This window comes from Salmo salar, chromosome 24 (assembly GCF_965601325.2).
Source record: "Salmo salar chromosome 24, fSalSal1, whole genome shotgun sequence".
In the NCBI taxonomy this organism is placed as follows: domain Eukaryota; kingdom Metazoa; phylum Chordata; class Actinopteri; order Salmoniformes; family Salmonidae; genus Salmo; species Salmo salar.
The window spans coordinates 49,604,588-49,627,524 of record NC_138314.1 but is presented as its reverse complement, the minus strand read 5'-3'; the positions used below and the strand labels follow the sequence as shown (position 1 = coordinate 49,627,524).

Genomic DNA, 22,937 nt, shown 5'->3' with positions numbered 1-22,937 from the left:
GTCTGTGAGATTCTACTGTGTGGTTCTACTGTCTGTGAGATTCTACAGTGTGGTTCTACTGTCTGTGAGATTCTACTGTGTGGTTCTACTGTTTGTGAGATTCTACTGTGTGGTTCTACTGTCTGTGAGATTCTACTGTGTGGTTCTACTGTCTGTGAGATTCTACTGTCTGTGTGGTTCTACTGTCTGTGTGGTTTTACTGTGTGGTTCTACTGTCTGTGAGATTCTACTGTGTGGTTCTACTATCTGTGAGATTCTACTGTGTGGTTCTACTGTCTGTGAGATTCTACTGTCTGTGAGATTCTACTGTCTGTGAGATTCTACTGTGTGGTTCTACTGTCTGTGTGGTTCTACTGTGTGGTTCTACTGTCTGTGAGATTCTACAGTGTGGTTCTACTGTCTGAGATTCTACTGTCTGTGAGATTCTACTGTGTGGTTCTACTCTCTGTGAGATTCTACAGTGTGGTTCTACTGTCTGTGAGATTCTACTGTCTGTGAGATTCTACTGTGTGGTTCTACTGTCTGTGAGATTCTACTGTCTGTGTGGTTCTACTGTCTGTGTGGTTCTACTGTGTGGTTCTACTGTCTGTGTGGTTCTACTGTGTGGTTCTACTGTCTGTGAGATTCTACAGTGGGGTTCTACTGTCTGTGAGATTCTACAGTGTGGTTCTACTGTGTGTGAGATTCTTCAGTGGGGTTCTACTGTGTGGTTATACTGTCTGTGAGATTCTACTGTGTGGTTCTACTGTCTGTGAGATTCTACAGTGGGGTTCTACTGTGTGGTTATACTGTCTGTGAGATTCTACTGTGTGGTTCTACTGTCTGAGATTCTACTGTCTGAGATTCTACTGTCTGAGATTCTACTGTCTGTGAGATTCTCCTGTCTGTGAGATTCTCCTGTCTGTGAGATTCTACTGACTGAGATTCTACTGTGTGGTTCTACTGTCTGTGAGATTCTACTGTGTGGTTCTACTGTCTGTGAGATTCTACTGTGTGAGAAAAAGAAAGTAGAAAATGATAGACACTGAAGATAAATGTTTGTCTTTGTCTTTCAGTACTATGAGATGTCTTATGGACTCAACATTGAGATGCACAAACAGGTAGGAAATTAGACTGAGTGAGTCTTAAAATGAATGCGTGTGTGTGTGTGTGTGTGTGTGTGTGTGTGTGTGTGTCTGTGTCTCGGCTGCAGTGTTTAAAATGTAAGTGTATGGAGATAGATTAGATAGATAGATAGATAGATAGATAGATAGATAGATAGATAGATAGATAGATAGATAGATAGATAGATAGATAGATAGATAGATAGATAGATAGATAGATAGATAGATAGATAGATAGATAGATAGATAGGGAGGTTAGATAGGGAGGTTAGATAGGGAGGTTAGATTAGATGGGGAGATTAGATTATATAGGGAGGTTAGATAGGGAGGTTAGATTGGATAGGGAGATTAGATTATATAGAGAGGTTAGATAGGGAGATAGATTAGATAGGGAGAGAGATAGATTTTCATCATGTTTAAAACATAGAAGCAGTGAGTCCTAAACAAAAGATGTGTTGTGCACATATAGAACAAAACTTTTAATAAAAAATAACAATCTGTAAATATGCCCTTATCATTTACACCAACATACAGTATGGCAAGATCCAAAAGCAAATGAGTCATCATTAACCAAAACAAATGATGACTACCAAAGAAATGCAAGGCAGGTTTTTTCTGGTTACCACGGCACATTTTACAAACATATTATTTACTTTGCAAACACAGCAGTGGTCAGATGGCGGGGTTTGTGAATGTGACAACATGTGGCTCCACAGATTACGTTTTTTTACATGCATTTGACATGTTTGTGACTGCTCTCCTGTTGTTGTGAGTCGGCTCGTATATTGTTGTGAGTCGGCTCGTATATTGTTGTGAGTCGGCTCGTATATTGTTGTGAGTCGGCTCGTATATTGTTGTGAGTCGGCTCGTATGTTTGTGAGTCGGCTCGTATGTTGTCGTGAGTCGGCTCGTATGTTTGTGAGTCGGCTCGTATGTTGTCGTGAGTCGGCTTGTATGTTGTCGTGAGTCGGCTCGTATGTTTGTGAGTCGGCTCGTATATTGTCGTGAGTCGGCTCGTATGTTTGTGAGTCGGCTCGTATGTTGTCGTGAGTCGGCTCGTATATTGTCGTGAGTCGGCTCGTATATTGTCGTGAGTCGGCTCGTATATTGTCGTGAGTCGGCTCGTATATTGTCGTGAGTCGGCTCGTATACTGTCGTGAGCCGGCTCGTATATTGTCGTGAGTCGCGTTTTACAGATCAGTACGCAAATCTTAATCATGGCATCCATATTAGGACTTCCTCAGTTCTCATGTTCCCATTTAGGCTGAATTATTATGTATAAAAACAAATATATGACATAGTTAGTTTTAGGAATGCGCGTGTTTGATCACCCATATAAAAATGTGTTCCATTTTTATGATATCCGACGATTGTTATGATAATATTAATTTACACAGTTTACAGAAAAGTACTTTTATTTTGAAGGATTCATGACTTCCTGATCTTGCTGGTATCTATCAGTCGTTTTTTTAGACTAGTAGCTTGTTCTTTCTGCATGGGATTGAGCATGGAGGAGTAAAACGATCAAGGGTGACTCTCAAGTAAATTTGATTAACATAAAGTTTGGATTGACTGAACAAACTGTCCAATCAAACAAAATTAGCTGATGCTAGCTAGTTAGCATCGGCCTGCTAAGCTTCCGTAAATTCGGCTAGCTAAACTAGCATAGCTAAGTTATCTTGCCTAGTTACAACAAGGTTGATATGAACGTTCAGTAAGTGTTAATCTTATTATTATTTTTCTCAGCCAGGGAGAATATGCTACCGTCATTGAGTCATGTTAACTAGCTAATATTAGCTAAATAGCTAGCTAGCTAGCTCACTTGCAGATAATTTATTTAGCTAGCTAGCTTGCTTGCTAATGCGTTGCTTGCTAGGGAGTACCAGAGATCATTTTTAAGCCTATTCATCTTCTAGCTAGCTAGCTAACTAGCTAGGCTTCATCTAGCTAGCTAGCCATGATGCTTACAAAACAGTTCAAATCTAACATTGGCTGACATTGCACACATACATTGCACACATACAGCAACCCCACATACACAACGCTCCAAAAGCGTTCTCTACCAAGGGATAGGATTCTACCAAGAACCATTTTCATCACATTTTGGATGATGAGGGTTCTTTATAAGGCAAATGGTTCAACCTAAAACCATTTTTCATCCTAAGAACAGTTTCTGGAAGATAGGGTTCTTGATGATTCTTTGGAAGGCCAGAAGGTTCTAACTAGGTTCTAAATTGAACCTTTCTGATTCTGAATCAGATTTTTATTGTATTTTCTGTTCTTTCTTTTAATTAGTGCCTTAAATGTTAGTGTTTACATCAGTGTTTAAACTTTAACCCTCTAGAGTTAAAAAATATAGGTGTGAGAATGTTTTAAACTGTACCTGTATGAGAATATTTGTATCCAGCAAATTGTTACCTAGTGTTGATTTTTCATTGTAATATTTTAGTGTAACAAAGAGGTAAATGTGACACTCTTTGGTGGTGTAAAAGAACCCCAGTGTTGGAGTGTGTCATTTTTACTCTGTGTAGAGTAAAATACTCAAAACCACACCCATCAATGTCATATTTCCCAGCATGCTCTATAGCAGGTTGATTTTCTTAATTGTTTCAATATCTGTGTTTTTGCATGTGCATTGATTGATTGATCAGATGCTACATCAGATCTAGGGGCTGTAGGTAGCCTAGTGGTTAATAAGGATCCAACACTTTTTTCAATTTTCTCCTAAAATGACATACCCAAATCTATCTGCCTGTAGCTCAGGACCTGAAGCAAGGATATGCATATTCTTGATACCATTTGAAAGGAAACACTTTGAAGTTTGTGGAAATGTTAAATCAATGTAGGAGAGCATAACACATTAGATCTGATAAAAGATAATACAAAGAAAAAAAACATGCATTTTTTTTGTATTTTCTTTGTACCGTCATTTTTTAAATGCAAGAGAAAGGCCATAATGTATTATTCCAGCCCAGGCGCAATTTAGATTTTGGCCACTAGATGGCAGCAGTGTATGTGCAAAATTTTAAACTGACCCAATGAACCATTGCATTTCTGTTGAACTTTTGTATCAATACTGCCCAAATGTGCCTAATTGGTTTATTAATACATTTTCAAGTTCATAACTGTGCACTCTCCTCAAACAATAGCATGGTATTATTTCACTGTAATAGCTACTGTAAATTGGAAAGTGCAGTTAGATTAACAAGAATTTAAGCTTTCTGACCATATCAGATATGTCTATGTCCTGAGAAATGTTCCTGTTACTTACAACCTCATGCTAATCACATTAGCCTACCTTAGCTCAACCGGGACACCGATCCTGTAGAGGTTTTAATTCAACGTTTTAAAGTAGGGGCTGCGGGGTAGGGTTGTTATACTGCTCTAATCACCATACTGTAGGGACGGCCAACTACAACCATTTCCTGATGTTGATTAGTAGGATCAGGAGGAGGGTTGGCCCTGCTGTAAGTCAATCTGCCATAACACTAAACAGGAGGAGGGTTGGCCCTGCTGTAAGTCAATCTGCCATAACATTAAACAGGAGGAGGGTTGGCCCTGCTGTAAGTCAATCTGCCATAACACTAAACAGGAGGAGGGTTGGCCCTGCTGTAAGTCAATCTGCCATAACATTAAACAGGAGGAGGGTTGGCCCTGCTGTAAATCAATCTGCCATAACATTAAACAGGAGGAGGATTGGCCCTGCTGTAAGTCAATCTGCCATAACACTAAACAGGAGGAGGGTTGGCCCTGCTGTAAGTCAATCTGCCATAACACTAAACAGGAGGAGGGTTGGCCCTGCTGTAAGTCAATCTGCCATAACATTAAACAGGAGGAGGATTGGCCCTGCTGTAAGTCAATCTGCCATAACATTAAACAGGAGGAGGATTGGCCCTGCTGTAAGTCAATCTGCCATAACATTAAACAGGAGGAGGATTGGCCCTGCTGTAAGTCAATCTGCCATAACATTAAACAGGAGGAGGATTGGCCCTGCTGTAAGTCAATCTGCCATAACATTAAACAGGAGGAGGATTGGCCCTGCTGTAAGTCAATCTGCCATAACATTAAACAGGAGGAGGATTGGCCCTGCTGTAAGTCAATCTGCCACAACACTAGTTTGACAGGTGCTTAGAAGACTACACGGGTTGGGACTTGGAGAAGACTATATGGGGTGGGACTTGGAGAAGACTACACGGGTTGGGACTTGGAGAAGACTACACGGGTTGGGACTTGGAGAAGACTATATGGGGTGGGACTTGGAGAAGACTACACGGGTTGGGACTTGGAGAAGACTATATGGGTTGGGACTTGGAGAAGACTACATGGGTTAGGACTTGGAGAAGACTACATGGGTTGGGACTTGGAGAAGACTACATGGGTTGGGACTTGGAGAAGACTACACGGGTTAGGACTTGGAGAAGACTACACGGGTTGGGACTTGGAGAAGACTACATGGGTTGGGACTTGGAGAAGACTACATGGGTTGGGATTTGGAGAAGATTACAATCATTTAGGACTCATGGGACAATCACACCATCTTTGCATTATCATTTGCAGATTGTGCTTATTTTAGTCTTTAAAAAAAATATTTTATTATGCAGCTTATTGATCTCAAATTCATTGTTCTCCTAAAATGCATGTCTTCCATGTTTCCGACAGCTTTGGTATTTTATATGACTTTGGCTTCATATGAACTGTGACAGAGATTAATTTCCCTTCCTGTTATTATAAAATGTTTTCAAGACTGTTCCTGTGCTTCCTGTATAGGCTATTCATATTAGTATTTTGACATTTTAATTTACATTTCTGATGTCGGTAATTCGTACTCGTATGAGCCAGTATCAAGCCAGCTATGAATTCAATGGAGGTGTGAGCATAGCATACAGCTACCAGATTCTAAATGGTTGGTAAGCCATTGGATCACCCACATTGTACTGCCAGACAAAATGGCATCGAACCATTTATAACTGATGCTACACTGAGATGCCAATGCCCAACAACTGAGCATTTTTTATTGCAACTGTGAATAGAGAGAGGAATCAGTCAGCCCTCAAGCGCAGAGCCAGACTCCAGTATCGGCGTCAAATTCAAAATCAGACGCACAATCAATATACCTGTTTCTATAGTCGCTGCTGCTGCTACTGTTATAAGTAGGTAGGTAAATAAGGCTTAAAAATAAATAACAAGTTAGCCTAGTCCGATCCAGAATGGCCCGTAGGGGCAGGAGCCCATCTCCTGATTCTGTAGTGCGAGGCATGTACAAGTACACCGTCTGGACAGGACACTAGTCTGTTGACCTGGCCAAGGCTTTCGACTCTGTCAATCACCACATTCTTATCGGCAGACTCAACAGCCTTGGTTTCTCAAATGACTGCCTCGCCTTGTTCACCAACTACTTCTCAGAGTTCAGTGTGTCAAATCGGAGGGCCTACAGTCCGGACCTCTGGCAGTCTCTATGGGGGTGCCACAGGGTTCAATTCTCGGGCCGACTCTCATCTCTGAATACATCAATGATGTCGCTCTTGCTCCTGGTGATTCTCTGATCCACCTCTACGCAGATGACACCATTCTGTATACTTCTGGCCCTTCTTTGGACACTGTGTTAACTAACCTCCAGACGAGCTTCAATGCCATACAACTCTCCTTCCGTGGCCTCCAACGGCTCTTAAATGCAAGTAAAACTAAATGCATGCTCTTCAACCGATCGCTGCCCGCACCTGCCCGCCCGACTAGCATCACTACTCTGGATGGTTCTGACTTAGAATACGTGGACAACTACAAATACCTGGGTGTCTGGTTAGACTGTAAACTCTCCTTCCAGACTCACATTAAGCATCTCCTAATCCAAAATGAAATCTAGAATCGGCTTCCTATTTCGCAACAAAGCATCATTCACTCATGCTGCCAAACATACCCTAGTAAAACTGACTATCCTACCAATCCTTGACTTCAGCGATGTCATTTACAAAATAGCCTCCAACACTCTACTCAACAAATTGGATGCAGTCTATCACAGTGCCATCCGTTTTGACACTAAAGCCCCATATACTACCCACCACTGCGACCTCTACGCTCTCGTTGACCGGCCTTCGCTTCATATTCGTCGCCAGACCCACTGGCTTCAGGTTATCTATAAGTCTTTGCTTGGTAAAGCCCCGCCTTATCTCAGCTCGCTGGTCACCATAGCAGCACCCACATGTAGCCCGCGCTCCAGCAGGTATATCTCTCTGGTCACCCCCAAATCCAATTCCTACTTTGGCCGCCTTTCCTTCCAGTTATCTGCTGCCAATGACTGGAACGAATTGCAAAAATCTCTGAAGCTGGAGACTCATATCTCCCTCACTAACTTTAAGCACCAGCTGTCAGAGCAGCTCACAGATCACTGCACCTGTACATAGCCCATCTGTAAATAGCCCATCCAATCTACCTCATCCCCATATTGTATTTATTTATTTTTGCTCCTTTGCACCACAGTATCTCTACTTACACATTCATTTTCTGCACATCTATCACCCCAGTGTTTAATTGCTATATTGGAATTATTTTGCCAATATGGCCTATTTATTGCCTTACCTCCATTATCCTACCTCATTTGCATACACTGTATAGACTTTTTCTATTGTATTATTGACTGTATGTTTGTTTATTCCATGTGTAACTCTGTGTTGTTGTATGTTGTCGAACTGCTTTGCTTTATCTTGGCCAGGTCGCAGTTGTAAATGAGAATTTGTTCTCAACTAGCCTACCTGGTTAAATAAAGGACTTGTTCTCAACTAGCCTACCTGGTTAAATAAAGGACTTGTTCTCAACTAGCCTACCTGGCTAAATAAAGGACTTGTTCTCAACTGGCCTACCTGGTTAAATAAAGGACTTGTTCTCAACTAGCCTAACCTGGTTAAATAAAGGACTTGTTCTCAACTAGCCTACCTGGTTAAATAAAGGACTTGTTCTCAACTAGCCTACCTGGTTAAATAAAGGACTTGTTCTCAACTAGCCTACCTGGTTAAATAAAGGACTTGTTCTCAACTAGCCTACCTGGTTAAATAAAGGACTTGTTCTCAACTAGCCTACCTGGTTAAATTAAATAAAGGACTTGTTCTCAACTAGCCTACCTGGTTAAATAAAGGACTTGTTCTCAACTAGCCTACCTGGTTAAATAAAGGACTTGTTCTCAACTAGCCTACCTGGTTAAATAAAGGACTTGTTCTCAACTAGCCTAACCTGGTTAAATAAAGGACTTCTTCTCAACTAGCCTACCTGGTTAAATAAAGGACTTGTTCTCAACTAGCCTAACCTGGTTAAATAAAGGACTTGTTCTCAACTAGCCTACCTGGTTAAATAAAGGACTTGTTCTCAACTAGCCTACCTGGTTAAATAAAGGACTTGTTCTCAACTAGCCTACCTGGTTAAATAAAGGACTTGTTCTCAACTAGCCTACCTGGTTAAATAAAGGACTTGTTCTCAACTAGCCTACCTGGTTAAATAAAGGACTTGTTCTCAACTAGCCTACCTGGTTAAATAAAGGACTTGTTCTCAACTAGCCTACCTGGTTAAATAAAGGACTTGTTCTCAACTAGCCTAACCTGGTTAAATAAAGGACTTGTTCTCAACTAGCCTACCTGGTTAAATAAAGGACTTGTTCTCAACTAGCCTACCTGGTTAAATAAAGGACTTGTTCTCAACTAGCCTACCTGGTTAAATAAAGGACTTGTTCTCAACTAGCCTACCTGGTTAAATAAAGGACTTGTTCTCAACTAGCCTACCTGGTTAAATAAAGGACTTGTTCTCAACTAGCCTACCTGGTTAAATAAAGGACTTGTTCTCAACTAGCCTACCTGGTTAAATAAAGGGGAAATAAAATACATTTTAATAAAGTAAGGCCTTACCCCCAATCCATCTCCTTAATGCTGAGTGCCAAGCAAAGCGGAATCAAGTCATATTTTTTGTGGTCTTGAATGAATCGACCAGGGATCTAACCCTTCCGATCTCGATCCCGAACCATCCTGATCTCGCAAGCTTACATTCTGTTTTGCTTCACGGATACAGCACAGAGTTTCTAAACCCAGAGGCGCAACATTGCGAGACTTCTGGGAAGACTTGTGAAACAGACCAGAAAGACCAGGCAGACCAGCACCGCAGACCAAGCAGCAGACGGTTTACTGAAGAACGGTGTGTGGAAGGACAACAGTGTTGTAATTGTGGTGGGAATCATTATCCCGAGTTCCTGGAGTGCCCTGTAAGGGTGTAAGGGGGAAGGAGATTGAGGTGGCAAAAGTTTGAAAGGTAAATCAAAGTCTCCTATGCGGAGGCCGTTAAAATCATTGAGAAACAAGTGATGCTAGTGAAGATATGATAGTGGACGCACCACAGCCTGTAATGAATGTTTGCTGCCAGGCAAAAGATACCCTGTGTGTTAAAAAGGTGGATTTTGTTTTGTTCATTGCCACAGTTATAAACTGTACAGCACAAGTCTCAAAGAAATCTAAGAAACTGGACATTATTGTGGCTGCAGCAGACATGTTTTTGAGACTGAAGTGGTACTGTCACCGGAAGACCTATCCTCCCAGGTTCCCCTGTTTTTTTTAACCTTTATTTAACCAGGCAAGTCAGTTAAAAACAAATTCTTATTTTCAATGACAGCCTAGGAACAGTGGATTAACTGCCTTGTTCAGGGGCAGAACGACAGACTTTTACCTTGTCAGCTCGGGGGATCCGATCTTGCCGACCTTTCGGTTACTACTCCAACGCTCTAACCACTAGGCTACGTGAGCCTGTGTAGGGATCAGATCTGTTTTATTAGATATTTTACAGAATAGTCATTTTGATTTAGTTTAGTTTTGGTATTTTGTATTCCATTTTCGGGAATCCTGTTTCCCATCCCCCACAGTAGGGGGAGAAGCACAAGCATTTTGCTACACTCGCATTAACATCTGCTAACCATCTGTATATGACCATGTGTATGTGAGAAATAACATTTGATTTGATTTGCACATTAAATATACCATAGAAGAAGAAGAATCATAAAAAATTGCTGCTCTCTCGAGAAAGTTGGTACTGCTGTAGCAGCAGCTATATCAGAACTGGAGGGCAGAACTTCACTGAAAGAACAGCAAATAATAAATAAATAAATAAATAAACAAATAACTGCAGAACGCTTTTCTCTGTGGAGAAGATGTTTTCGCTTTTCTCCCGACTGGGTTCGGCGAGATTTACCAGCTAGCTTCGCTCGTAGTCAAGAAAATGGGATCAAGAACCCAATTCTTATTTTTCTGTCGCCATTGGTCACCCTCCTGGAGGTTCACGTCACATACAAATGGTAAATATAAGTAAATAAATTGATATCAAACTGAATACAACAGGTGTAGTAGACCTTACAGTGAAAATGCTGAATACAACAGGTGTAGTAGACCTCACAGTGAAATGCTGAATACAACAGGTGTAGTAGACCTCACAGTGAAATGCTGAATACAACAGGTGTAGTAGACCTCACAGTGAAATGCTGAATACAACAGGTGTAGTAGACCTCACAGTGAAATGCTGAATACAACAGGTGTAGTAGACCTCACAGTGAAATGCTGAATACAACAGGTGTAGTAGACCTCACAGTGAAATGCTGAATACAACAGGTGTAGTAGACCTCACAGTGAAATGCTGAATACAACAGGTGTAGTAGACCTCACAGTGAAATGCTGAATACAACAGGTGTAGTAGACCTCACAGTGAAATGCTGAATACAACAGGTGTAGGACCTTACAGTGAAATGCTGAATACAACAGGTGTAGTAGACCTCACAGTGAAATGCTGAATACAACAGGTGTAGTAGACCTCACAGTGAAATGCTGAATACAACAGGTGTAGTAGACCTCACAGTGAAATGCTGAATACAACAGGTGTAGTAGACCTCACAGTGAAATGCTGAATACAACAGGTGTAGGACCTTACAGTGAAATGCTGAATACAACAGGTGTAGTAGACCTCACAGTGAAATGCTGAATACAACAGGTGTAGTAGACCTCACAGTGAAATGCTGAATACAACAGGTGTAGTAGACCTCACAGTGAAATGCTGAATACAACAGGTGTAGTAGACCTCACAGTGAAATGCTGAATACAACAGGTGTAGTAGACCTCACAGTGAAATGCTGAATACAACAGGTGTAGTAGACCTCACAGTGAAATGCTGAATACAACAGGTGTAGTAGACCTCACAGTGAAATGCTGAATACAACAGGTGTAGGACCTTACAGTGAAATGCTGAATACAACAGGTGTAGTAGACCTCACAGTGAAATGCTGAATACAACAGGTGTAGTAGACCTCACAGTGAAATGCTGAATACAACAGGTGTAGTAGACCTTACAGTGAAATGCTGAATACAACAGGTGTAGGACCTTACAGTGAAATGCTAACTTAAAGGCTCTATCCAATAGTGCAAAAAAGGTATTGGGTGAACAATAGGTAGGTAAAGAAATAAAACAACAGTAAAAAGACAGGCTATATACAGTAGAGAGGCTACATACAGTAGAGAGGCTATATACAGTAGAGAGGCTATATACAGTAGAGAGGCTATATACAGTAGAGAGGCTATATACAGTAGAGGCTATATACAGTAGAGAGGTTATATACAGTAGAGAGGCTATATACAGTAGAGAGGCTATATACAGTAGAGAGGCTATAAACAGTAGAGAGGCTATATACAGTAGAGAGGCTATATACAGTAGAGAGGCTATATACAGTAGAGGCTATGTACAGTAGAGAGGCTATATACAGTAGAGAGGCTATATACAGTAGAGAGGCTATATACAGTAGAGAGGCTATAAACAGTAGAGAGGCTATATACAGTAGAGAGGCTATATACAGTAGAGGGGCTACATACAGGCACCGGTTAGTCAGGCTTATTGAGGTAGTATGTTCATGTAGATATGGTTAAAGTGACTATTCATATATAGTAAACAGAGAAGCAGCAGCGTAAAAGAGGGGTTGGGGGGGCACACAATGCAAATATTCCAGGTAGCCATTTGATTACCTGTTCAGGAGTCTTATGGCTTGGGGGTAAAAACTGTTGAGAAGCCTTTTTGTCCTAGACTTGGCACTCTGGTACCGCTTGCCGTGCGGTAGTAGAGAGAACAGTCTATGACTGGGGTGGCTGGGGTCTTTGACAATTTTTAGGGCCTTCCTCTGACACCGCCTGGTGTAGAGGTCCTGGATGGCAGGAAGCTTGGCCCCAGTGATGTACTGGGCCGTACGCACTACCCTCTGTAGTGCCTTGCGGTCGGAGACTAAGCAGTTGCCGTACCAGGCAGTGATGCAACCAGTCAGGATGCTCTCGATGGTGCAGCTGTAGAACCTTTTGAGGATCGCAGGACCCATGACAAATCTTTTTAGTCTCCTGAGGGGGAATAGGCTTTGTCGTGCCCTCTTCAAGACTGTCTTGGTGTGTTTGGACCATTCTAGTTTGTTGGTGATGTGGACACCAAGGAACTTGAAGCTCTCAACCTGCTCCACTACAGCCCCGTCGATGAGAATGGGGGCGCGCTCGGTCCTCCTTTTCCTGCAGTCCACAGTCATCTCCTTAGTCTTGGTTACGTTGAGGGAGAGGTTGTTATCCTGGCAGCCATCTCTCTCTCTGTCTCGCTAGCCAGTCATCTTGACACAACTGTGGGAAGCATTGGAGTCAACGTGGGCCAGCATTCCTGTGTTATGCTTTAGCCCCCTTGTAGAGTCCATTACCCTAGCGAATTGAGGCTTTTCTGTGGGCATAAAGGGGGTGCAACTCAATACTGTTCTCAGTGTTGCTTTGTTAGCCATCAGCGAAGTGCTCTTTCAGAGGAGGTGGTGTTTCACTGTGTTAAGGTTGGATGTTTTAATTTATATGTTAAAGTATGTCTCTCAATTCAATTTGCTTTATTGGCATGACGTAACAATGTACATATTGCCCAAAGCTTACTTTGGATGTTTACAATATGAAAATAATGAGAATCAAAATTGTCAACTGGACAACAGTCTCTCTCTCTCTCTCTCTCTCTCTCTCTCTCTCTCTCTCTCTGCATGCTGGGAGTGTTTGGTGCATGCATGTGAGTGAGTGGTGTGTAGCGTTAGATATCTTGGTTTTTCTTTTATGTTTCCCTTTCCACCTTTCTTGGTGATATCTCTTTTTTTTTCTCTTCCTATGAATGATTAAGGTTATCGTTATTTTTATTTATTTGTTGTGGTAGAATTAAGTATATAGTTGTTTTTTTGTTGTGTTGAAATCACCCTGTTTTTGGCGGGGATGGCAGCCCGAATGGGGATGCCGTCCCTGTCACTTCGGCACGGCTTTAGGTGTGTTACTGAATCTACTGTCACCGTGGAGGAGTTTCTGGTCGCCGTGGGAGAGAAGGTAGGATATGAGAATGTTGCTTATGCGTCACGGATGAATAAAGCGGTGGTGTTTTTTCTTAAAGAAGAGAAGAAGAGCGTCTTGTTGATTGTATGGTTGAGCATGGTGTACTTCTTAAAGAAGAGCGTCTTGTTGATTGGATGGTTGAGCAAGGCGTACTTCTTAAAGAAGAGCGTCTTGTTGATTGGATGGTTGAGCACGGCGTACTTCTTAAAGGAATGTTTATTCAAGTTACGCCGCTTTTTTCTCCGTCAACAAGGGTAACGATTTCAAATGTACCGCCGTTTATTCCCAATGAGCTATTGGAGAGCGAGTTATTGCGGTTTGGGAAGTTTGCAAGTTCAATTAAGGTTGTCCCGTTGGGTTGCAAACACCCGGGCTCTGAAACAGGTTATGTCGTTTCAAACACCCGGGCTCTGAAACAGGTCATGTCGTTTCAAACACCCGGCTCTGAAACAGGTTATGTCGTTTCAAACACCCGGGCTCTGAAACAGGTCATGTCGTTTCAAACACCCGGGCTCTGAAACAGGTCATGTTGTTTCAAACACCGGGCTCTGAAACAGGTCATGTCGTTTCAAACACCCGGCTCTGAAACAGGTCATGTCGTTTCAAACACCGGGCTCTGAAACAGGTCATGTCGTTTCAAACACCCGGCTCTGAAACAGGTCATGTCGTTTCAAACACCCGGCTCTGAAACAGGTCATGTCGTTTCAAACACCCGGCTCTGAAACAGGTCATGTCGTTTCAAACACCCGGCTCTGAAACAGGTCATGTCGTTTCAAACACCCGGCTCTGAAACAGGTCATATCGTTTCAAACACCCGGCTCTGAAACAGGTCATGTCGTTTCAAACACCCGGCTCTGAAACAGGTCATGTCGTTTCAAACACCCGGCTCTGAAACAGGTTATGTCGTTTCGGCGACAGGTGTTTATGTTTTTGGATTCACCGGAACAGACTTTGGAGTTATCGTTTAAAGTCAAAGTATGACGACAGACTGTATATAGATTATGATAGTACGGGTAGTCAACTGTGTTTTGGGTGTGGGGATGTTGGTCATAAGCGACATGCTGCCTGAAAAGGGTAAGGCGGAGGGAGGAGCGCAGGTGGTCCTCGTAATGCCTGGGCCCACTGATGTAGGGAGAGGTGGTCCTCGTAAAGCCTGGGCCCACTGATGTAGGGAGAGGTGGTCCTGTAACGCCTCACTGATGTAGGGAGAGGTGGTCCTCGTAGCTCCTCACTGATGTAGGGAGAGGTGGTCCTCGTAGCTCCTCACTGATGTAGGGAAAGGTGGGCCTCGTAACTCCTGGGCCCACTGATGTAGGGAGAGGTGGTCCTGTAAAGCCTGGGCCCACTGATGTAGGGAGAGGTGGTCCTGTAAAGCCTGGGCCCACTGATGTAGGGAGAGGTGGTCCTGTAAAGCCTGGGCCCACTGATGTAGGGAGAGGTGGTCCTCAACGCCTGGGCCCACTGATGTAGGGAGAGGTGGGCTCTGTCGCTCTCTCTCTCTCTCTGTCTCTCTGTCTCTCTCTGTTTCTGTCTGTCTCTCTCTCTCTCTGTCTCTCTCTCTCTCTCTCTCTCTCTCTCTCTCTCTCTCTCTCTCTCTCTCTCTCTCGCTCTGTCTCGCTCTCTCTCTCTCTGTTTTTCCCTCTGTCTCTCTCGCTCTGTCTCGCTCTCTCTCTCTCTGCCTCTCTTTCTCTCTCTCTCTCTCTGTTTCTCTCTCTGTCTTTCTATCATATTATGTCTATATACAGTGTTGTTGTCACAGTATCTAACGAAGGTGGCGCCCCTCCTCGGTCGGGCGGCGCTCGGCGGTCGTCGTCGCCGGCCTATTAGCTGCCACCGATCGTTGTTTCTGTGTCTTTTGGTTTTGTCTGTCTATCCCGCACCTGTTTTGTGTTTGTCATTAGTGGGGGGTTATTTTGTGTGTATTTTCAGTTGGGGTTCTCGTGCGGGATTGTTTATTGTCCACTCAGGACAGTTGCGAGTGTAAGCTGTTATTATCCATTATATTGCCGGGCTGCGCCCCTTGCGCTTTTTTTTTCAGTGCGCTTATTTTGGGAATGTGTTTTTCCCCTGGCGGACTTCGCCACGCGCCCTGTGCCCTACGGCTATTGCGTTTGCAATTATTATTATTAAAACACAGTTGCTCCGGCCCTCTGCCTCCTGCTCCTGATTCCACATCTCCACTGGTCCTAGACAGCCGTGACAGTTGTAATGATGTGCAGATAGTTAAAGTACAAAAGGGAAAATAAATAAACATAAATATGGGTTGTATTTACAATGGTGTTTGTTCTTCACTGGTTGACCTTTTCTTGTGACAACAGGTCACACATCTTGCTGCTGTGATGGAACACTGTGGTATTTCACCCAGTAGATATGGGAGTTTTATCACAATTGGATTTGTTTTTGAATTCTTTGTGGATCTGTGTAATCTGAGGGAAATATGTCTCTCTAATATGGTCATACATTTGGCAGGAGGTTAGGAAGTGCAGCTCAGTTTCCACCTCATTTTGTGGGCAGTGTTGCACATAGCCTGTCTTCTCTTGAGAGCCAGGTCTGCCTTTCCGTGGCCTTTCTCAATAGCAAGGCTATGCTCACTGAATCTGTACATAGTCAAAGATTTCCTTTAAAATTCTTTCCAAAGTGTCAAGTAATTATCTTTTAGTTTTCTAATGATTTGGTTGGGTCTAATTGTGTTGCTGTCCTGGGGCTCTGTGGGGAGTGTTTGTGAACAGAGCCCCAGGACCAGCTTGCTTAGGGGACTGTTCTCCAGGTTCATCTCTCTGTGGGTGATGGCTTTGTTATGGAAGGTTTGGGAGTCGCTTTCTTTTAATGGGTTCTATAACCGATTCAAGTATTTTTAGCCAGATCCTAATTGGTATGTCAAATTTTATGTTCCTTTTGATGGCATAGAAGGCCCTTCTTGCCTTGTCTCTCAGATCGTTCACAGCTTTGTGGAAGTTACCTGTGGTGCTGATGTTTAAGCCGAGGTTTGTATAGTTGTCAACTGGACCTTTTTTGGAACACCATTATTTTTGTCTTACTGAGATTTACTGTCAGGGCCCAGGTCTGTCAGGGCCCAGGTCTGTCAGGGCCCGCCCAGGTCTGACAGAATCTGTGCAGAAGATCTAGGTGCTGCTGTAGGCCCTCCTTGGTTGGGGACAGAAGCACCAAATCATCAGCAAACAGTAGACATCTGACTTCAGATTCTAGTCAGGGTGAGGGCCGGGTGCTGCAGACTGTTCTAGTGTCCTCGCCAATTCATTGATATATATGTTGAAGAGGGTGGGGCTTAAGCTGCATCCCTGTCTCACCCCACGGCCTTGTGGGAAGAAATGTGTTTTTTTTGCCAATTTTAACCGCACACTTGTTGTTTGTGTACATGGATTTTATAATGTCGTATGTTTTTCCCCCAACACCACTTTCCATCAATTTGTATAGCAGACCCTCAGGCCAAATTCAATGAATTTTTTGGGGGGGAAATCAACAAAGTATGAGAAGACTTTGCCTTTGTTTTGGTTTGTTTATTTTTCATTTAGTGTTGTTTCTATCTCCCTCCCTCCCTCTCTCTGTCTCTCTCTCTCTCAATTCAATTTAAGGGCTTTATTGTCATGGGAAACATATTTTTACATTGCCAAAGCAAGTGAAATAGATAATAAACAAAAGTGAAATAAACAATACAAAATTAACAGTAAACATTGCACTTAACAAAAGTTTGAAAAGAATAAAGACATTTCAAATGTCATTATGTATATATACAGTATTGTAATGATGTGCAAGTAGATAAAGTACAAAAGGGAAAATAAATAAACATAAATATAGGTTGTATTTACAATGTTCTTTTCTTGTGGCAACAGGTCGCATCTTGCTGCTGTGATGGAACATTGGTATTCACCCAATATGGGATTTGTTCTCTCTCTCTGTCTCTCTCTCACTCTCTCTGTCTCTGTCTCTCTCTGTCTCTCTCTGTCTCGCTCTCTCACTCTCTGGCTCTCGCTCTCTCTGTCTCTCGCTCTCTCTGTCTCTCGCTCTCGCTCTCTCTGTCACTCTCTCTCACTCTCTGTCTCTCACTCTCTTTCTCTCACTCTCTGGCTCTCGCTCTCTCTGGCTCTCGCTCTCTCTGGCTCTCGCTCTCACTCTCTGTCTCTCGCTCTCACTCTCACTCTCTGTCTCTCGCTCTCACTCTCTGTCTCTCGCTCTCTGTCTCTCTCTCTGTGTCTCTCTCTCTCTCAGGTGGAGATGGTGAAGCGACTGAATGCTATCTGTGCCCAAGTCATCCCCTTCCTTTCACTAGAGGTTAGTGTTGATCTCCAGTCTGTCTCCTGTTCTCTCAGATACTCAGACAACTGTCTTCTGATCCATTCCAAAGAAAGGGTTGAGGAGAGGGAGGAGGGGTGAGGAGAGGGAGGACGGGTGAGGAGAGGGAGGACGGGTGAGGAGAGGGAGGACGGGTGAGGAGAGGGAGGACGGGTGAGGAGAGGGAGGAGGGTGAGGAGAGGGAGGAGGGTGAGGAGAGGGAGGAGGGTGAGGAGAGGGAGGAGGGGTGAGGAGAGGGAGGAGGGGTGAGGAGAGGGAGGAGGGGTGAGGAGAGGGAGGAGGGGTGAGGAGAAGGAGGAGGGGTGAGGAGAAGGAGGAGGGGTAAGGAGGAGGGGTGAGGAGAAGGAGGAGGGGTAAGGAGGAGGGGTGAGGAGAGGGAGGAAGGTGGGGAGAGGGAGGACGGTGAGGAGAGGAAGGAGGGGTGAGGAGAGGAAGGAGGGGTGAGGAGAGGAAGGAGGGGTGAGGAGAGGGAGGAGGGGTGAGGAGAGGGAGGAGGGGTGAGGAGAGGGAGGAGGGGTGAGGAGGGGTGAGGAGAGGGAGGAGGGGTGAGGAGGGGTGAGGAGAGGGAGGAGGGGTGAGGAGAGGGAGGAGGGGTGAGGAGAGGGAGAGAGCTACATGTTTTATTGTTTATTGTATAGTGTAAAGTTTACTGTTAATTTTTATTATTCATTTCACTTTTGTTTATTATCTATTTCACTTGCTTTGGCAACATTAACATATGTTTCCCATGACAATAAAACCCATGAATTGAAGAGAGAGAGAGCCCAGCTGGTCCCCTCATCCAGCTGGTCCCCTCATCCAGCTGGTCCCCTCATCCAGCTGGTCCCCTCATCCAGCTGGTCCCCTCATCCAGCTCGTCCCCTCATCCAGCTGGTCCACTTATCCAGCTGGTCCCCTCATCCAGCTGGTCCCCTCATCCAGCTGGTCCCCTCATCCAGCTGGTCCCCTCATCCAGCTGGTCCCCTCATCCAGCTGGTCCCCTCATCCAGCTGGTCCCCTCATCCAGCTCGTCCCCTCATCCAGCTCGTCCCCTCATCCAGCTGGAACCCTCATCCAGCTGGTCCCCTCATCCAGCTGGTCCCCTCATCCAGCTGGTCCGGGGGCTGAGTTCACTAACCTGTTCTACTAACACACTGAATCCTCAGGACCCTCATCCAGCTGGTCCCCTTATCCAGCTGGTCCTCTCATCCAGCTGGTCCTCTCATCCAGCTGGTCCGGGGGCTGAGTTCACAAACCTGTTCTACTAACACACTGAAGCCTCAGGACCAGAACATCCAATCAATCAGAATAAACCAAATTACAACACAGTCAAAACAAAACTACATTTCGTTTTGGGAAACACAAACACAAAGCAAAATGCAGTGCTATCTGGCCCTAAATCGACAGTACACCCTGGCTAACTATTTGACCATGGTTACTGATCAAAACCTTAGAACAGGCTCAGTGAGCACAGCCTTGCTATTGAGAAGGGTAGACACAGGAAAACCTGGCTCCCTGTAGAGGAAAGGCTGTGCAACCACTGCACCACAGCAGAACGTGAGACGGAGCTGCATTTCCTGACAAAAATGTTTAAAATATTTAACAATTAGAGAGTGTCATATCCCTGAAACCCTTATTGTTAAATGTGTGGTTGTTTTTAGCCTTGATTATTGTTGTTGCTGATTGTCCTGTTGACAATATTGATTATTATTATTATTTTAATTAAATTGATCACTTCATCTCCAGAGTAAGCTTTGGCAATATATTGTTACAAAGCAAATTGAAGTGAATTGAGAGGGAGATGGAGAGAGCTTTGTCTCTCCCAGGGTGTTGTATTTCCTGTCACAACTACATTACCCACAATCCTCTGGGCTCTCTCCACTCAAGGTTATTAAAGTGTTAAGCAGGAACCTGTCTGTTTAATCTGGAGGAAGTGATAGTGTCTCTGCTGGGTGGGAGTGAAGGCAAGGCTCCAAACCTCTCCTCAGATTACACCTGGATTAGAAATGGACGAGCTGGATAATGGGATGGATTAGCTGAGATTAGACGACTGCAGTCAGACAGAGGTACTGCTGCAGGAGAACTGAGGATGCATGGATTTGCATAATATTTGCTTTTCTGTATACATATTATTCATATACTACGCTGTCTCTCTCTCCCTGTCTCTCTCTCTCCCTGTCTCTCTCTCTCCCTGTCTCTCTCTCTCCCGTGTCTCTCTCTCTCTCCCGTGTCTCTCTCTCTCCCTGTCTCTCTCTCTCCCTGTCTCTCTCTCTCTCCCTGTCTCTCTCTCTCCCTGTCTCTCTCTCCCCCTGTCTCTCTCTCTCCCTGTCTCTCTCTCTCCCTGTCTCTCTCTCTCCCTGTGTCTCTCTCTCTCCCCCTGTCTCTCTCTCTCCCTCTGTCTCCCTGTCTCTCTCTCTGTCTCCCTGTCTCTCTCTCTGTCTCCCTGTCTCTCTGTTTCTGTGTGTATCAGCACCAGCAGCAGGTAGTCCAGGCGGTGGAAAGAGCTAAACAGGTCTCCATGGCTGAACTCAACTCTATCATCGGGGTACATCTACACACACACACACACACACACACACACACACACACACACACACACACACACACACACACACACACACACACACACACACACACACACACACACACACACACACACACACACACACACACACACACACACACACACACACACACACACCACACACACACACACACCACACACACACACACACACACACCACAACACACACACAAAACACACACACACACACGTTTGTTTTACTAACCTTGTTGGGACCAAACTATTGATTCCCATTCAAACCCTTAACGGCAACCTTACCACCAAACCCATAACCCAAATTGTTACCACTAAGCCTAAAATAGCATTTTTCCATGTGGGGACCGGTGCAATGTCCCCACCTTGTCCAAATGTTCCTTGTTTTACTACGATACAGTATTATATATGGTGCTGTAGATTACATACACTACATGATCAAAAGTATGTGGACACCTGCTTGTCGAACATCTAATGCTAAAATCATGGGTATTAATATTTACATTTACATAGCAGACGCTCTTATCCAGAGCGACTTACAGATTGGTGCATTCACCTTATAATATCCAGTGGAACAACCACTTTACAATAGTGCATCTAAATCTTTTAGGGGGGGGGTGGTTAGAAGGATTACTTTATCCTATCCCAGGTATTCCTTAAAGAGGTGGGGTTTCAGGTGTCTCCGGAAGGTGGTGATTGACTCCGCTGTCCTGGCGTCGTGAGGGAGCTTGTTCCACCATTGGGGTGCCAGAGCAGCGAACAGTTTTGACTGGGCTGAGCGGGAACTGTGCTTCCTCAGAGGTAGGGAGGCGAGCAGGCCAGAGGTGGATGAACGCAGTGCCCTTGTTTGGGTGTAGGGCCTGATCAGAGCCTGAAGGTACGGAGGTGCCGTTCCCCTCACAGCTCCGTAGGCAAGCACCATGGTCTTGTAGCGGATGCGAGCTTCAACTGGAAGCCAGTGGAGAGAGCGGAGGAGCGGGGTGACGTGAGAGAACTTGGGAAGGTTGAACACCAGACGGGCTGCGGCGTTCTGGAAGAGTTGTAGGGGTTTAATGGCACAGGCAGGGAGCCCAGCCAACAGCGAGTTGCAGTAATCCAGACGGGAGATGACAAGTGCCTGGATTAGGAAGAGCAGCTCCGTCTTGCCGAGGTTCAGCTTGAGGTGGTGATCCGTCATGCACACTGATATGTCTGCCAGACATGCAGAGATGCGATTCGCCACCTGGTTGTCAGAAGGGGGAAAGGAGAAGATGAATTGTGTGTCGTCTGCATAGCAATGATATGAGAGACCATGTGAGGATATGACAGAGCCAAGTGACTTGGTGTATAGCGAGAATAGGAGAGGGCCTAGAACAGAGCCCTGGGGGACACCAGTGGTGAGAGCACGTGGTGCGGAGACAGATTCTCGCCACGCCACCTGGTAGGAGCGACCTGTCAGGTAGGACGCAATCCAAGCGTGGGCCGCGCCGGAGATGCCCAGCTCGGAGAGGGTGGAGAGGAGGATCTGATGGTTCACAGTATCAAAGGCAGAAGATAGGTCTAGAAGGATGAGAGCAGAGGAGAGAGAGTTAGCTTTAGCAGTGCGGAGAGCCTCCGTGACACAGAGAAGAGCAGTCTCAGTTGAATGCCCAGTCTTGAAACCTGACTGATTAGGATCAAGAAGGTCATTCTGAGAGAGATAGCAAGAGAGCTGGCCAAGGACGGCACGTTCAAGAGTTTTGGAGAGAAAAGAAAGAAGGGATACTGGTCTGTAGTTGTTGACATCGGAGGGATCGAGTGTAGGTTTTTTCAGAAGGGGTGCAACTCTCGCTCTCTTGAAGACGGAAGGGACGTAGCCAGCGGTCAAGGATGAGTTGATGAGCGAGGTGAGGTAGGGGAGAAGGTCTCCGGAAATGGTCTGGAGAAGAGAGGAGGGGATAGGGTCAAGTGGGCAGGTTGTTGGGCGGCCGGCCGTCACAAGACACGAGATTTCATCTGGAGAGAGAGGGGAGAAAGAGGTCAAAGCACAGGGTAGGGCAGTGTGAGCAGGACCAGCGGTGTCGATTGACTTAGCAAACGAGGATCGGATGTCGTCAACCTTCTTTTCAAAATGGTTGACGAAGTCATCCGCAGAGAGGGAGGAGGGGGAGGAGGATTCAGGAGGGAGGAGAAGGTAGCAAAGAGCTTCCTAGGGTTAGAGGCAGATGCTTGGAATTTAGAGTGTTAGAAAGTGGCTTTAGCAGCAGAGACAGAAGAGGAAAATGTAGAGAGGAGGGAGTGAAAGGATGCCAGGTCCGCAGGGAGGCGAGTTTTCCTCAATTTCCGCTCGGCTGCCCGGAGCCCTGTTCTGTGAGCTCGCAGTGAGTCGTCGAGCCACGGAGCAGGAGGGGAGGACCGAGCCGGCCTGGAGGATAGGGGACAGAGGAAATCAAAGGATGCAGAGAGGGAGGAGAGGAGGGTTGAGGAGGCAGAATCAGGAGATAGGTTGGAGAAGGTTTGAGCAGAGGGAAGAGATGATAGGATGGAAGAGGAGAGAGTAGCGGGAGAGAGAGAGCGAAGGTTGGGACGGCGCAATACCATCCGAGTAGGGGCAGAGTGAGAAGTGTTGGATGAGAGCGAGAGGGA

The 22,937-nt window shown here is 44.9% G+C and overlaps 1 protein-coding gene across 4 annotated transcripts in view; it reads left to right on the top strand.

Moving 5' to 3' along the window:
- LOC106593032 (transducin-like enhancer protein 4) overlaps positions 1–22,937 on the top strand; it is a 63,869-nt gene that overhangs the window by 1,437 nt on the left and 39,495 nt on the right. For 2 of the 4 annotated variants that reach the window (XM_045707022.2, XM_045707021.2), the window contains exons 2-4: positions 1,056–1,100; positions 17,714–17,776; positions 20,247–20,321. In XM_045707022.2, coding sequence (XP_045562978.2) covers positions 1,056–1,100; positions 17,714–17,776; positions 20,247–20,321 — 183 coding nt within the window. Of the gene's footprint in view, positions 1–1,055; positions 1,101–13,180; positions 13,481–17,713; positions 17,777–20,246; positions 20,322–22,937 lie in introns of those variants that run through there. The other 2 variants (XM_045707025.2, XM_045707023.2) reach the window with 1 other exon arrangement.